Source organism: Podarcis liolepis (genome assembly GCF_965112155.1).
Source record: "Podarcis liolepis genome assembly, chromosome: 13".
Lineage (NCBI taxonomy): Eukaryota > Metazoa > Chordata > Lepidosauria > Squamata > Lacertidae > Podarcis > Podarcis liolepis.
In genome coordinates this window covers 3,950,218-3,966,839 of record NC_139573.1, presented here as the reverse complement: position 1 = coordinate 3,966,839, position 16,622 = coordinate 3,950,218, and the positions used below count along the sequence as shown (strand labels likewise).

The window sequence follows — 16,622 nt, the reverse complement described above, 5'->3', positions numbered from 1 at the left end:
ACCGTGCTGGTTCTGACGCAGTTAAAATAAAAATAATAAAAAATAAAAAATTGTCCAGTAGCGCCGCAGAGACCAACTAAGTTTGTTCTGGTATAAGCTTTCGTATCTGAAGTGTGCATGTACACGGAACAAACTTAATTTGGTCTCTGAGGTGCTACTGGACAATATATATATATATATATATATATATATATATATATATATATATATATATATATACACACACACACACACACACACACACACATATACAGTATATAATAAATAACATATATTATTTATATTATTTTATTTATATATATAATAAATAATATATATTATATTATTTTATACACACACACACACACACACACACATATCTATATCTATCTATCTATATAACTTTATTATTATAGATTGTTTGTGATTTTATGTAAACTGTTGTTAGCCGCTCTGAGCCCAGCTTTGGCTGGGTAGGGTGGGATAGTAAATAAATTAGTAGTAGTGTTATTAGTATTATTATTATTGATAGTTCTCGTTTCATTCTCACATAAATCCTTTGGCGGTTGTTGCTTTTTTATAAAAACAACAACATTCAAGCGGCGTGTAAATTTTACAGAGTAAAACTAATAAGTAAGAAACGCCGCGTCAGGTGGAACCTGAGAGAAGGGGCTCCCCTAGCCCCCAGGCACTCGCCAGCGAAGGGCACTCTGCACATGTTCAGAGGCACTGCCTAGGCACAGCTAAGCCCCCGGCTGTGAAAACAGGTTCTATGGGGTGGAGAACTGGCTCCAGGTCACCCAGTCGCCCTGCCCCACTCCCAGACCTCAAATAAAATGGCGCAATTAGGTGATTAACGATGTTTACCTGCACCCGGTCACCTCGCTGCTAAGCCAACGCTCCCACCCCCCCCAAAAAAGGTGTGCCCAAAAATCACAGCTCCTTTCGTGACCCCCCCAGGCCTCGGCAAAACCCGTCTTTCAAGCCCAGTGGCTCGGCACATGCCGGGCAGGCTAGCTCAGGCAAGAAAGCGACCTTTCCCCTTCCACACCCCACATTCGAACGAGATGCCCCTCCATCCTGGTATCTGGGCTCGCACACCTTTCCTCTTCCCTCCTCCTCCTCCTTTCCTCCAGGCACGACCGCCCGTCCCCATTCCCCTGAGCAAACTTACGCTCATCATGGTGTCCCCCGGGGAATTCTGAGACAGCTCCTGGACCCCGGAGACGAAATTCTTGCTGTGGGTGCAGTACTGCCGCCCCGAATCTAGCATCGTGGTGCAGAGTTTGAGGAGCTGGGGGTGGGCAGGAGAGAGGGGGCAATGAACAGGGAGGTCAGGCAACGCGAGAGATGGGCAGGGGTGCCGGCCAACGCCAGCCCACTGCCTGGGAAGGCAGAACAACGCTCCTCCCCATGTGGAAATCTCAGCTTTCCCTCCCTCCCAGCTCATTTTTACTGCAAATAATAATAATAATAATAATAATAATAATAATAATAATAAATTATTATTATTATTATTATTATTAATACCCCGCCCTCCCCAGCCAGAGCAGGGCTCAGGGCAGCTAACACCAATAAAATCACAGCAAAAACCTAATAGGGGGGGGGAAATAAAAATAAAAAACCAATTTAAAATACAGGTTAAAATGCAATTTAAAATGCAGCCTCGTTTTAAAAGTAGCCGATAAATCAAGACCATAAGGGGAGGGAAACATAGGGGTCAGACTGAGTCCAAACCAAAGGCCAGGCGGAACAGACCCCATTGCTCACGGTCCGTACGAATCGGCAGCCCCCAGCAGCTTCAGACATCCCATAATAGCACATCTCTTTGCCCAAGCATTCCCTATCCAATAAGACTGGACCCTGTCGCTACCGAATTCCTGTTCTTACGATGCGGTTCATAAATAAGCCCCAAGCTTTTCACAGCCGTGAATAAGCAACCGTGATATTTTGTTTATTCGTTGAATTTGCAAACCCCACCAAAGAGCTCAAAATGGCAGCTACCTGGTCCCACCCATCTCCCAATTTATTCCGCACAACAACTTTGCGAGGTAGGCCGGGAGAGGCAGTTAAGGGTCATGGCTGCGTGGAGATTTGAACCCAGGTCTCCCAAAGTCCGGGTCCAACACTCTAACCGCTACATTGCAAACCGCCCTCTGGTCCTGGGATGAAAGGCAGTGCAAAATTCAATAAATAATAAATAATACACCACACTTGAGTAGGCAAGGAAATGAGTTCAATGGGAGCTTGTGAATAAATAAGAATGCGGCAAAGCCATCCTCTTTCGGCACTGGAAGATCGACCAGATCCAGCTCTCAAATTCTAGGGTCCCTCGTGTTTAAACACAGCATGCTTGCATTTAAGAGGTTGGGATCCCATCAGTCTGCAAAGCCAGAGGCCGACTGAGTTGCAGGCTGGAGTCCGCCTGTGCCTGAACAACCACAGATTCTCCCCACAGATTCTCACAGCCTATGCCCACCTCACAAGGTTGTTGTGAAGAAGACGAGGATCAGGGGAGAGAGAACCACAAGTTCCGCCGAGGAAAAACAGGATCTTTAAAAATGGAAATTCGGGTGGGGGAAAATTGTATGTATGTATATGTGTGTGTGTGTGTGTGTGTGTGTGTGTGTGTGTGTGTGTGTGTATATATATATATATATATATATATATATATATATATATATATATATATAGTGGTGCCTCGCAAGACGAAAAGAATCCGTTCTGTGATTCTCTTCGTCTAGCGGTTTTTTCGTCTTGCGAAGCAAGCCCATTGAAGGATTAGCGGATTAGCGCTATTAGCGGCTTTTAGCGGCTTATCTGCTGATCGGATGAGCTGATAAGCGGCTTAGCGGCTTAGAAAAAGGGGGGGAGGGGAAAAAACCCAGCAGGAACTCGCAAGACATTGTCGTCTTGCGAAGCAAGCCCATAGGAAATTTGTTTTGCGAAGCACCTCCAAAACGGAAAACTCTTTCGTCTAGCAAGTTTTCCGTCTTGCGAGGCATTCGTCTTGCGGGGCACCACTGTACAGTCATACCTTGGGTTACAGACGCTTCAGGTTGTGTTTTTTCGGGTTAAGGACCCGCTGAAACCCGGAAGCACCGGAACGGGTTACTTCCGGGTTTCGGCGGTCGCGCATGCGAAGAAGCACTAAATTGCGCTTTGCGCATAAGCGACGAGTCGCAACCTGCGCATGCGCAGATGCGCCACTGTGGGTTGCAAATGTGCATCCTGCACAGATCACGTTCGCTACCCGAGCGTCCCCTGTACAGTGGTACCTCGGAAGCCAAACAGAATCCGTTCCGGAAGTCCGTCCAACTTCCAAAACGTTCGGAAACCAAGGCGCGGCTTCCGATTGGCTGCAGGAAGCACCTCCTGCAGCCAATCGGAACCCACGGAGGACATTCGGGTTCCAAAGATCGTTCGCAAACCGGAACACTCACTTCCGGGTTTGCGGCGTACGGGAGCCAAAAATTCGACTCGCAAGGCGTTCAGGATCCGAGGTATGGTTGTATTTTTAAAATCAGGGAAAATAACAAATGCAGAGTATTCCCTGTTCACCGCCCCCACTTCCATTTCTCTTCCCCTATGCGGTCTCCCCTCTGTTGCATTTCATTACTACAGTGGACGCTCGGGTTGTGAACGTGATACGTGCGGGAGGCACGTTCGCCACCCGCAGCGTTGCGTCTGCGCATGTGCGGGTTGCAATTCAAGGCTTCTGCGCACGTGCAAAGCGTGATTTAGCGCTTCTGCACATGCACGACTGCCGAAACCCAGAAGTAACCCGTTCCGGTACTTCCGGGTTTCGGCGGGTCCGCAACCCAAAAAAACACAACCTGAAGCGTCTGTAACCCGAGGTATGACTGTATTTCAAACGACAGTTGTTTTTGCCTTGCAAGGCCTGCACGGTGTGGGCCCCGGATAGGTCTAAGGATGCTTCATCCCATGTGACCCCAAAGCCCCTCTGCCCTTTCTGGGTTTTTACAGCCGTGTCAACAAGCTTTTCTGCTCGAGCTTGTGGGGAAGAATTTGCCGTTTCCCAGGAGCGAGTCCTTCTATCGACAAGAGAAGGAGCCCTTTGCAAAGTCTCCCACCGCACAGCTCAGCACCCTTGCAAGCCGATCGCCGCTTCCTCACCTTTTCCAGCTGAGACTCCAAAGCAGAGACCTCCGTTTCCACCGTCTCAATGGCAGCCCTGAGGTTGGGGGGCGAGGGAAATAAGAGGGAGGAGAGAAATATCAGCACAGGTGCATAACCGGGATTTAACATGGGTTCAAGGCCTGCATCAGCCACAGACCTAATAATAATAATAATAATAATAATAATAATAATAATAATAATAATAATATTTATACCCCGCCCATCTGGCTGAGTTTCCCCAGCCACTCTGGGCAGCTCCCAATCGAGTGTTAAAAACAAAACAGGATTAGATATTAAAAACTTCCCTAAACAGGGCTGCCTTCAGATAAGATAGCTGCTTATTTCCTTGACATCTGTAGGGAGGGTGTTCCACAGGGTGGGTGCCACTACCGAAAAGGCCCTCTGCCTGGTTCCCTGTAACTTCACTTCTCGCAATGAGGGAACTGCCAGAACGCCCTCGGCGCTGGACCTCAGTGTCCGGGCTGAACGATGGGGGTGGAGACGCTCCTTCAGGTCTACTGGGCCTTTGAGGCCGTTTAGGGCTTTCAAGGTCAGCACCAACACTTTGAATTGTGCTCGGAAACGTACTGGGAGCCAATGCAGATCTCTCAGAACCGGTGTTATATGGTCTTGGTGGCCGCTCCCAGTCACCAGTCTAGCTACCGCATTCCGGATTAGTTGTAGTTTCCGGGTCACCTTCAAAGGTAGCCCCATGTAGAACGTGTTGCAGTAGTTCAAGCAGGAGATAACCAGAGCATGCGCCACTCTGGCAAGACAGTCTGCGGCCAGGAAGGGTCTCATCCTGCGCACCAGATGGAGCTGGCAGTCAGGTGCCCTGGACACAGAACTGACCTGCGCCTCCATGGACAGCGGTGAGTCCAGAATGACTCCCAGGGTGCACACTGGGTCCTTCAGGGGCACAGTTGCCCCATTCAGGACCAGGGAGTCCCCCACACCTGCCCGCCTCCTGTCCCCCCAAAACAATACTTCTGTCTTGTACGTGGCCTGGGGGAAACCATTCACTCTGCCTCTATTTCCCACTTTACGTATGAAGATTATACCAGTTGCTGGAAACTGCAGAAGGCAGAGAGGGCTCTCGCACTCAGCTCCCGCTTCCCTCTACGAGGCAAGTGTTTAGCCACCAGAACATCACCTCCCATTTTACCCATTCCGCTGGCAAACGGGTCTTGCCATCAAAAAGCTCTTCCTAATGTTTCCTCAGAATCGCCCTTCTTGAAACTCGAATCCATTGGATTGGGTTCTACCCTCCAAAACAGGCGAAAAACAAGCTTGCTCCTTCTTCCATGGGGCAGGCCTCCAGATATTTGAAGATGGCTCTCATATCTCCTCTTTTTCAGGCTAAACGTACCCAGCTCCTTCAACCACTCCTCATATGGCTCGGTTTCCAGACCCTCAATCATCTTGGTCACCCTCCTCGGCACACCTTCCTTTTAAAAATTATGTATTTTATCAGATCCCGCAGGGCCCTGGTCTCATGAGACAGAGCATTCCACCAGGCTGGAGCTAGTGTTGAAAAAGCCCTGGCCTCTGGTTGAGGCTAATCTGACTTCCTTACGGGCTGGTTATTTCTAAAGACAAAGGTAAAGGGACCCCTGACCGTTAGGTCCAGTCCTGACCGACTCTGGGGTTGTGGCGCTCATCTCGCTTTACTGGCCGAGGGAGCCGGCGTACAGCTTCCGGGTCATGTGGCCAGCATGACTAAGCCGCTTCCAGCAAACCAGAGCAGCACACGGAAACGCCGTTTACCTTCCTGCCACAGCGGTACCTATTTATCTACTTGCACTGGTGTGCTTTTGAACTGCTAAGTGGGCAGGAGCAGGGACTGAGCAACGGGAACTCACCCTGTCACGGGGATTCGAACCGTCGACCTTCTGATCGGCAAGCACTAGGCTCTGTGGTTTAACCCACAGGGCCACCCGCGTCCCTGACCTGGGACCTCTAGGGTGCTGCTATTTATGGACCTTAAGGTCCTCTGTGGGGCATACCAGTTAGCAGGACAGGAACTTGCAAGAAAAGACCATCTGTACAGGAGCTAGGAAGGGGAGCCCAGGAGCTGAGCTTAGGGGCCGAGTAGCGTTTTAGAAGCACCTCCGTTCTTCTCTGCCAACCCTGAAAGCTGCCTTGCGGTCGCTTCGCAAGCTTCCTGCCTCGGCCGGCGTTGCGACCACTTCCTGCCAGTTGCCTGGAAACCTTTCCTATCCACAGCGAACTGGTTTTGCCGCGCACGAAGAGATGTTCTCAGTGTGACAAGCAACTACTATTATTTATTAAATTTGAATGCCGCCCTGTACCCGTAGGTCTCAGGGCAGCTTGCAACACAAAACCGCAACATTAAAAAAAACAAAAACACACAATATAAAAGGCCCTGTCTGCACCATGGCTTCCCCCTCCTCCTGCCCAAGGAATCCTGGGAATTGTAGTTTGCTAAGGGTGCCGAGACCCTTAAAAAGCAGACATCACCTTGCTGACAAAGGTCCGTATAGTTAAAGCTCTGGTTTTCCCAGTAGTGATGGATGGAAGTGAGAGCTGGACCATAAAGAAGGCTGATCACCGAAGAATGGATGCTTTTGAATTCTGGTGCTGGAGGAGACTCTTGAGAGTCCCATGGACTGCAAGAAGGTCAAACCTCTCCATTCTGAAGGAAATCAGCCCTGAGTGCTCACTGGAAGGACAGATCCTGAAGCTGAGGCTCCAAGACTTTGGCCACCTCATGAGAAGAGAAGACTCCCTGGAAAAGACCCTGATGCTGGGAAAGATGGAGGGCACAAGGAGAAGGGGACGACGGAGGACGAGATGGTGGGACAGTGTTCTCGAAGCTGCCAGCATGAGTTTGACCAAAGTGCAGGAGGCAGTGGAAGACAGGAGTGCCTGGCGTGCTCTGGTCCAGGGGGTCACGAAGAGGCGGACACGACTAAACAACTAAACAACAACAACAAAGGGTGCCAAGAGTTGCCCTGGTTTTCAGGACCCGTCTGAGTCTTGCGATTGTTGTTCTGTTTTTAATGCTGCGTTTTCACGTGATATGTGGAAAATTTGGGGTTGGCTTTCGCAGCCCAACTCTCCATCTGGGCGTTTGGTGTCTCCTAAGTCCACGGTTGGCAATGAGTGGAGGTCAGCCCCTAATTTTTCCATATAACAAATGTTATGACCAACCCTGGGACCTTGGGGTGAAAGAAAGGTAATAAGTAAATAAGTAAATGAGAGACGACCCCCGTGCATAGCAGGGGGTTGGGCTAGATGACCGTACGGGTCCCTTCGAACTCTATAATTCTATTATTCAAATCCTAGAGTGGTTCAACAATCAATAATAATAATAATAATAATAATAATAATAATAATAATAATTTATTTGTACCCCGCCCATCTGGCTGGGTTTCCCCAGCCACTCTGGGCGGCTTCCAGCAAAGATTAAAAACACATTAAAATGTCACACATTTTAAAAACTTCCCTGAACAGGGCTTCCTTCCAGAGAACTGTAGATCTGTGAAGGGGAATAGGCAGGACTCCCAACTGCTCTCAGCGCCCAGAACAAACTAGAGTTCCCAAGATTCTTGGGGGGGGGGGAGAAAAACCTGACTGCTGCTTTCAATCTTCAGTGTATATGGGTCCAACTACAATTTCTATGTTACATGGACCTCTGGAAAGAGTCGGGAATAAACTCTTCCAGGCAACGGCTTAGAATTGCAAACGGGCCACTGAGATATCACAAATAATGGCTTTTTAAAAAATTGCCAAGTCTTCCTTGGAACGGGCATTTTGGTGACAGAGGCATTGTAAGGAGGCTGCAAAATTGGGTGAGGAGGAGCACCCATCCCATAATAAGACACCCACCCTAAGCAGCACACTCATGCATGTGGTCTGGTAGGCTGGAATATTATTATTATTATTATTATTATTATTATTATTATTATTATTATTACCCCACCCATCTGGCTGGGCTTCCCCAGCCACTCTGGGTGGCTTCCAACAAAATATTAAAATACAGTAATGCATCAAACATTAAAAGCTTCCCTAAAGAGGGCTGCCTTCAGATGTCTTCTAAAAGTCTGGTAGTTGTTGTTCTCTTTGAACATCTGGTGGGAGGGCGTTCCACAGAGCGGGTGCCACCACCGAGAAGGCCCTCTGCAGGGAGACCAACAGGAGGCCTGATTCCCAAATTTTGCCTGGTTTCTGGCTTTTACTTGAGTTACCTAGATTGGAGGTGCTCTGTAAGCACCTCCAAACTGGGTTCCCACTCCATCTGCTCAACACAGGCCATTTCAAGATGGCCGCCGCGCACACGTCCCCCACAATGCACCGGGGCTATGGCTCAAACCGGAGCGGAAGAAACTCAGAAGCAACTCCGACGAGGAGGGAAGTGTGGCAAAACCACAGGAAGCGAGGAGGAACGAGGCAAGGCGGACGGGCATCAAACACAAAGCACAAGTTTGACGATGCTGTGACACACCCAAAAAAAAGTGTGTGTGTGTGTTTTGTGGAAAGAGAGAAAGACGACGCAGCCTTTCTCAGCTGGGGAAAGAGAAGCATTTTTAAAACCACCCACTGGGCGTCCCACCAGAGGAAAATTGTGGCAGAACATCCTACAAGTGGAAATCCATGACGCCTGGAAACAATCTCTCATGTCCCAGCCACACACAGCTGGAGAATGGAAACCGTGAGGACACCGTCTGTGAGTCTCAGGGCCATGTTCACGTTCAGAGCCATTTCACTCTGAGAAGGCGTTGCTTCCCCCAAAGAGTCCTGGGAACTGTAGTTTGGTTAAGGGTGCAGAGAGCCATTGGGAGAGACCCCATTCCCCCCCCCCGAGTTTCCTGGGAGGTGGGATTGATGTGTCAAACTAGCATGGCTTCCCCCAAGGAATCCTGGGAGCTGTAGTTTGGTGAAGGGCGCTGAGGGTGTTGCCAAGAGACCCCATATTTCCCCTCCGAGAGCTACAATTCCCAGAGCTCCCTGAGAAGAGAGGCCGACTGCTAAACGGTTCTGGGAATCGTAGCTCCGTGAGGAGAAATAAAGGGCTCTCCGAACAACTCTCAGCAGCCTTAAACTCCCAGAAGTCTCTGGGGGAAGCCATGGCGGTTTGAAGTGTTGTCATACCACTTTACACAGTCATGGCTTCCCCCCAAAGAATTCTGGGAGCTGAGAGTCAGGAGCTGGTTCCTATTTCCTTCTCAGAGAGCGAATGTTCCCAGAATTCCCTGGTTGAACTATCATGGCTTCACCCAAGGAATTCTGGGAGCTGTAGTTTGGTTAAGAGTGCTGAGCATTGTCAGGTGAGCCCCACCCACAGAGCTACAATTCCCAGAGCGGTTTAACAGCCAGTCACTCTTTCCCAGGGAATTCTGGGAGTTGCAGTTCTGTAAGGGTGTGCCTAACAGCTACGAGCACCCTTATCAAACTACAGTTCCCAGGATTCCCTGGGTGGGTGAGGGAAACCATGGTGATTTAAAGCAACATGCTACTGCTGGTGGGGCCTGGCCAAAAGGCTTTTGAGTCCCTCAGCTCTGAAAAATATACAGCCAACGCCATCCTCTTTTGTACCACCAGAGAGGACCCTGGGGAGTTGGGGTTCCCCAACAGATTCACCCCTCAAAACATCACTGCCCCACACGGGCGTTTGGGGCCAGCCTGAACCACAATGCTTCAGGGCCGGATCATCGTCATCATTTTTAATTTGTATCCCGCCTTTCTAGCTTACAATACTCAAGGTGGTTTACAAGCTGAAGAAACAAAAAATTATTATTCTTATAATAATCTAATGCAATACAAAAATGTGATAATGAAACATAACTTTAAAATAGGCAGCCTACATAAAAAAGTCACATTCAACAATCAATAAGAATCGTATAAAATAATGATGTCATATAAAAGTTAAACAGAAATCCACTCAACGGATGTGCTTCTCTGAAGAGCGGCCCCAAATTTCACACGAATATAGTGGTACCTCAGGTTAAGTACTTAATTCATTCCGGAGGTCCGTACTTAACCTGAAACTGTTCTTAACCTGAAGCACCACTTTAGCTAATGGGGCCTCCTGCTGCTGCCGTGCCGCTGGAGCACAATTTCTGTTCTCATCCTGAAGCAAAGTTCTTAACCTGAAGCTCTATTTCTGGGTTAGCGGAGTCTGTAACCTGAAGCATATGTAACCTGAAGCGTATGTAACCCGAGGTACCACTGTACACCCCAGGCACAGAATATGGGGCAATGGTGACTGCCTCACACTGAAACGTGCCAGCTTAGGGGTTTTTTTGGGCCCAAGCGACCCCAGGAACGCTTTCTAGCCTTGCCCCAGTTATCACTTCCTGCCTCCTGGCTCCAGCGTGAGGTCTGCGCTCCCATGTGTACAGGCCGGAAACTCCTGCTAGTGGGGTTTTTTTTAGGGGGGGGAGAAGGGGGCACTACCAAACCCACACCGCTAGAAATAGCCCGCAGTCTTACACCTGCTCTGCCGGATTCTCAAGCGCTGAGTGTGGCGCTAGCTCCTCCATTACAGTTTACGCGCCCTGAGCCTCAGCACAGCAGCCCTGACAAACTGGGGTTGCCAACTTACCGCCCCTCACCCAAAAATCACCCCCCCTCCCCAAGCCTAGCCTGCTCCTTCGCCATTAGGGACAGGTGGGCAAACAGCAAGGAACAGGGCGATTGCTGCAGCGCTGATTGCTGGTAAAGACACAGGAGCAGAGAGCTGGTTGAAAAGTTGGCAACCCCACCAGCAGCTCGATTTGCTTCACAGTATCATCTCCACACTGCCTCCCCCCAGCCCCCAATTTAGTAGTATTTTACACACACACCTTCTCCTGCCACTTCCTGCACTGTCAAACTCCTTTTGTATCCTGGTGCAAAGGAGAGAAGTGGGGAGGAGAAGTGGGGAGCAAAGGGCCCCAAAAAGGGAGGCAAAGATAAGCCCCCCCAAAAATGGCAGCTCTCCCCTTATCAAGAGATTCCTGCATGGCAGGGGGTTGGACTAGATGACCCTAAGGGTCCCTATATGATTGGAGAAATCCCCCCCACCTTCGGAAAAGGAGAAAGAGCGATTGATTCCCTTCCATTCCTCAATATTTCTCCCATCATTTAGGGTTCGCCACCGAAGCCCCAACACTTCTCCCTCTTCCGGACCCCGCCAATTGGGTCTTTAGCCGCCGCCTCTGCTCTCACCACTAGGCGACACTTCCTTCCCTTCTCCAACAACGCAGCCCAGCCCTCCCTCCCCAAGCGAAAACTCTCCTTCTGAGTTTGTTTGGAAAAAAGGCAGGCCCGGGACGTCCTCTTTCCAAGGCCGAAGGAACTGCCGGCTCGTCTCCAACCAGTGGAGGAGGGAGGCGGGCGAAGGCAGGCAAGGGAGCCGTGCGCGGGAGCGAGCGGGGGCGCCGTCTCCGCAAGGCGCGCCGTCGGGGCAGCTGCGTGGCGGCGGGACAGCCCGCCTGCCTCCGCCTGGCACCGGCCGGAGCGCGATGCGTAAAAGCGCACCAGCTGCCTGGCCAAGGGCGCACGGCGCGGCGCGCCAAGCGGACCCACCTGAAGCGCGGCGAGTCTTTCAGGCACTCCTCGAAGTCCAGCTTGACCGTCATCGCGGCGCCGTTTCTCCGGGACGCTCCGGGTAGCCCTGGCCGGAGGTGGAGGCGGCGGCGGCGCTGATACCTGGACCAGACCTGCGAGCAGCCGCGCAGAGGCAAGACCAGCCAGGGGCGCGCGGAGGAGCAAGGAGGCGCCGCCGGCAGCGGCTCCTGCTCCGCCCCGGGGCGGGGTGCGCGGCTGCGGGCGGCGCCCGGCGGAGGAGCCATCCTCGCGGCGCCCGGGAGAGGGCAGCAGGGCGCCCCCCCTCGGTCTGCGGGACGACCCCGAGCCACGCACGGGCGGCCGGTCTGCGAAGCCGAGCGCGCAGCGCCGCCTGGAGCAAGTCTCCGGCAGCTCCGCCCGGTGGGACGACGCCAGCGCGCAGGGAGGTGGAGGAGGAGGAGGAGGCGGGTTGGCTGGGAAGTGGGAAGATTCCCGGGCCGAGCCGGCCTTCATCGGGAGGAGGAGGAGGAGTGGAGGGAGGAGCCGGCTGGATACTTGTAAACCGCTTTGAGCGTCTCTGCGGAGTAAGCGGCATATCCGTTTGGTCCGATGCAATGTCTGGATTTATGTGTTACATAAACTTTATATACCGCTTGATTGTTTAAAAAAAATCTTGGAAAGGTTTGCAAAAAAGCAAAAAGTAGATAAAAACAGTGGTATAAAAGTAGATAAAAAAGTAGACAGCATCTTAAAAAGCAGAGACATCACCTTGCCAACAAAGGTCCGTATAGTGAAAGCTCCGGTTTTCCCAGTAGTGATGTATGGAAGTGAGAGCTGGACCATCAAGAAGGCTGATCGCCGAAGAATGGATGCTTTTGAATTCTGGTGCTGGAGGAGACTCTTGAGAGTCCCATGGACTGCAAGAAGATCCAACCGATCCATTCTGAAGGAAATCAGCCCTGAGTGCTCACTGGAAGGACAGATCCTGAAGCTGAGACTCTAAGACTTTGGCCACCTCATGAGAAGAGAAGACTCCCTGGACAAAGACCCTGATGTTGGGAAAGATGGAGGACACAAGGAGAAGGGGACGACGGAGGACGAGATGGTGGGACAGTGTTCTTGAAGCGACCAGCATGAGTTTGACCAAACTGCGGGAGGCAGTGGAAGACAGGAGGGCTTGGCGTGCTCTGGTCCAGGGGGTCACGAAGAGGCAGACACGACTAAATGACTCAACAACAACAAGATAAAAACAACCATATAGAAAAGTAGTCGCCAAACTTTCTCAAAAGGGGGCCACCACCCCTTGGTTCCATAAACTCATCCCCAGTACCCCCTACTCTCTGAAAAGTTATGTTTGCACTAAGGAAGATCATAACATGGATAATTTCCAAACAGTAACAGTAATTGCACATTTATTCAAAATCCACTTTAAACTATTTATTTTAATGAATTGAACAGTGGTGATGTTGTTGGTGGTGTCTGTCTTTGCAGACAACGGAGGAGAGCATCTTTGGGGGTGAGGTTAAGCAGTTGGAAGGTTGCAGTGCCAGCTGTGGCTGTAGTAAGAACGATAGGGGAGAGACATGTTTTGTTGCAGCTGGGGCAGAGGAAGGAGTCCGGTTGGGCTGCTGCACCATGATATCTGGTGATGCGGTCAAACCCCGGTTGTCAAACGTAAACCGTTCCGGAAGACCGTTCGACTTCCGAAATGTTCGACGACCAAAAACTAAAAGCAAAAGCCTCAGTACAGTAGGGAAACTCAAAATGGAAGCCACGTAGCACGTTCGGCTTTCAGAAATCATTCGAAAACTGGAGCAGTTACTTCCAGGTTTTTGGCATTCGGGAGCCGAAATGTTCCAAAGTGTTCAGGAACCGAGGTTTGACTGTGCCAGCTTTTTAATGCCCGATGGTCGTTGACACCTCCCACATCTCTCTGCTGCCCCCTTGCCTCTTACCACCACCCCCCACAAACACCCCAGATAATCCCAGCAGCACACTCCCAGGGGGTGGTAGTGCCCCCTTTGGGAACAACTGGCTTACAGCTTCTCTATGGAGTAAGCAGTATATAGGTACAGGTAAAGGGTCCAATCACGGACGACTCTGGGGTTGCGGCGCTCATCTCGCTTTACTGGCCGAGGGAGCCGGTGTACAGCTTCCGGGTCATGTGACCAGCAGGACTAAGCCACTTCTGGCGAACCAGAGCAGCGCACGGAAACGCCGTTTACCTTCCCGCCGGAGCGGTACCTATTTATCTACTTGCACTTTGAGGTGCTTTCGAACTGCTAGGTTGGCAGGAGCAGGGACTGAGCAACGGGAGCTCACCCCGTTGCGGGGATTTGAACTGCTGACCTTCTGATCGGCAAGTCCTAGGCTCTGTGGTTTAACCCAGAGCGCCACCCTTAAGCAGTATATACATTTTGTTAAATGCAAAGAAAGAAGTATCTCTGGGGTCTGCCCAAATTTTTTGAAAAAATAAAAAGCTCACAGAAAAAAAAATCTCAAGACAAATAAAACAACAATTTAAAACCTTTAAAATTTAAAATGCTACCTCTGCTGCTGCTGCTGTTATGTAACGCACACAATTATTTCCAATCTTTATGGATACAGCCTCGTGAATCCATGATACCTTCTTTTTGGGCGACCCCTCACAGACGAGTAAGATTGTATTCCATAAATACGGTTTTAACAATGAGTCCGTAAGTGACACTGGAGGCGAATTCTTCCACAGTGGGGACATTGTATATGTACAGCGGTGCTACCCCAAATGGCCATCAGGAGGCGCTGCAGCACTTTCATTTCTTGCAATGGTTCCCTGGGAGAATTCAGGCTTGCAAGTTAAGAGTCTGCAGGTGTCTAGCCTTCCCTAGGAAAGTAGCCAGCTTCTGGATAACTCCATAGTCCTGGGTCATAATTATTTTAATTTGTTTACTTCCAGCATTGTTCCACACTTGCTGGGGTTTTTTTTTAACCACAGCATGCAATGTGGTCCGTTCAGTTTAAACAACATTTAAAACAGAGGTTCTCACAAGGTGTGGCAGGAGACGAGAGGATCGCAACTGTGGCGGATCAACTCAAGGACAATCGAAGAATCATTTGAACATTTCAGTCGAGTATAGTATCAAAACGCGGGTGGCGCTGTGGGTTAAACCACAGATCATAGGACTTGCCGATCAGAAGGTCGGTGGTTCGAATCCCCGCGACGGGGTGAGCTTCCGTTGCTCAGTCCCTGCTCCTGCCAACCTAGCAGTTCGAAAGCACGTCAAAGTGTAAGTAAATAAATAGGTACCACTCCGGCGGGAAGGTAAACGGCGTTTCCGTGTGCTGCTCTGGTTCGCCAGAAGTGGCTTAGCCATGCTGGCCACATGACCGAGAAGCTGTACGCCAGCTCCCTCGGCCAGTAAAGCGAGATGAGCACCACAACCCCAGAGTCGGCCACGACTGGACCTAATGGTCAGGGGTCCTTTACCTAGATTGCAGACGTCCCTGATCTAGAACATCACAGCAGCCACCAAGCAGATGCCCTCACAAACTTCACAAGTTCATAATCTTCCCCTTCGTTTGTGGTGCCTGGCGCTTTCAGGTATACTGGCCCTGCAAGGGAGGCTCTCTTTAGGTATTGGGGCAGCCAGTAGGTTTGCCCACCCCCTCCAGGTCTTCGCCTCATCCCCATGTGAGGCCACAAGACTGCTGGGATTTGTGCTTTGACCCATCTCAGAGAGAGATTGGGAACCTTTTCCAGCCCAAGGGCCACATTTGCTTGACAAATTAGAGAACTGGGCCAAAACAAACAAGATGAATTTTAACAGGGAGAAATGTAAAGTATTGCACTTGGGCAAAAAAAATGAGAGGCACAAATACAAGATGGGGGACACCTGGCTTGAGAGCAGTACATGTGAAAAGGATCTAGGAGTCTTGGTTGACCACAAACTTGACATGAGCCAACAGTGTGACGCGGCAGCTAAAAAAGCCAATGCAATTCTGGGCTGCATCAATAGGAGTATAGCATCTAGATCAAGGGAAGTAATAGTGCCACTGTATTCTGCTCTGGTCAGACCTCACCTGGAGTACTGTGTCCAGTTCTGGGCACCACAGTTCAAGAAGGACACTGACAAACTGGAACGTGTCCAGAGGAGGGCAACCAAAATGGTCAAAAGCCTGGAAACGATGCCTTATGAGGAACGGCTAAGGGAGCTGGGCATGTTTAGCCTGGAGAAGAGGAGGTTAAGGGGTGATATGATAGCCATGTTCAAATATATAAAAGGATGTCACATAGAGGAGGGAGAAAGGTTGTTTTCTGCTGCTCCAGAGAAGTGGACACGGAGCAATGGATCCAAACTACAAGAAAGAAGATTCCACCTAAACATTAGGAAGAACTTCCTGACAGTAAGAGCTGTTTGACAGTGAAATTTGCTGCCAAGGAGTGTGGTGGAGTCTCCTACTTTGGAGGTCTTTAAGCAGAGGCTTGACAACCATCTGTCAGGAGTGCTCTGATGGTGTTTCCTGCTTGGCAGGGGGTTGGACTCGATGGCCCTTGTGGTCTCTTCCAACTCTATGATTCTATGATTCTATGCTTTGGGGCAACCTTTCGAGGGCCACGTGGCAGAGGGAAACTGGGCCAGAGGCAAAAAGTGAGCAGATTCTTGCCTGTGTCTTCCAGGATACATTCCAGCCATGAAGAAGCCCAAGTTAAATACCCCTTTGCCCTTTCCCAACACCTGACCAACCTGGCAGATCCACAAATTTAAGACTACTGAAATTTCAGTAAAATTCAGTTGGAAAATAACTATGGGGAAACATCTATAGATTTTTGTTGTTTGTGTAACTTTCTGCAAATGACACAAAACTTTATGGTAGAACTCGTGCCAAAAAATAAATTTGCTGCATGCAATAGAATTAAAGATACTTGTGGGTTCAGTTTTGAATGTTTCACAAAAAATTAAAACTGCAGCCATATGTATTTTCACTTAAAGTAAATATTGTTGAGTTCT

General features: G+C 50.0%; 1 protein-coding gene across 1 annotated transcript in view; it reads right to left on the bottom strand.

Moving 5' to 3' along the window:
* ACAP1 (ArfGAP with coiled-coil, ankyrin repeat and PH domains 1) overlaps window positions 1-12,068 on the bottom strand; it is a 46,110-nt gene extending 34,042 nt beyond the window's left edge. The window contains exons 1-3 of the mRNA XM_083472586.1: window positions 11,653-12,068; window positions 4,117-4,174; window positions 1,154-1,273 (exon numbers count right to left, since the gene is read on the bottom strand). Coding sequence (XP_083328712.1) covers window positions 1,154-1,273; window positions 4,117-4,174; window positions 11,653-11,918 — 444 coding nt within the window. The 5' untranslated portion in view covers window positions 11,919-12,068. The remainder of the gene's footprint in view (window positions 1-1,153; window positions 1,274-4,116; window positions 4,175-11,652) is intronic.
* Window positions 12,069-16,622: the final 4,554 nt, after the last annotated feature.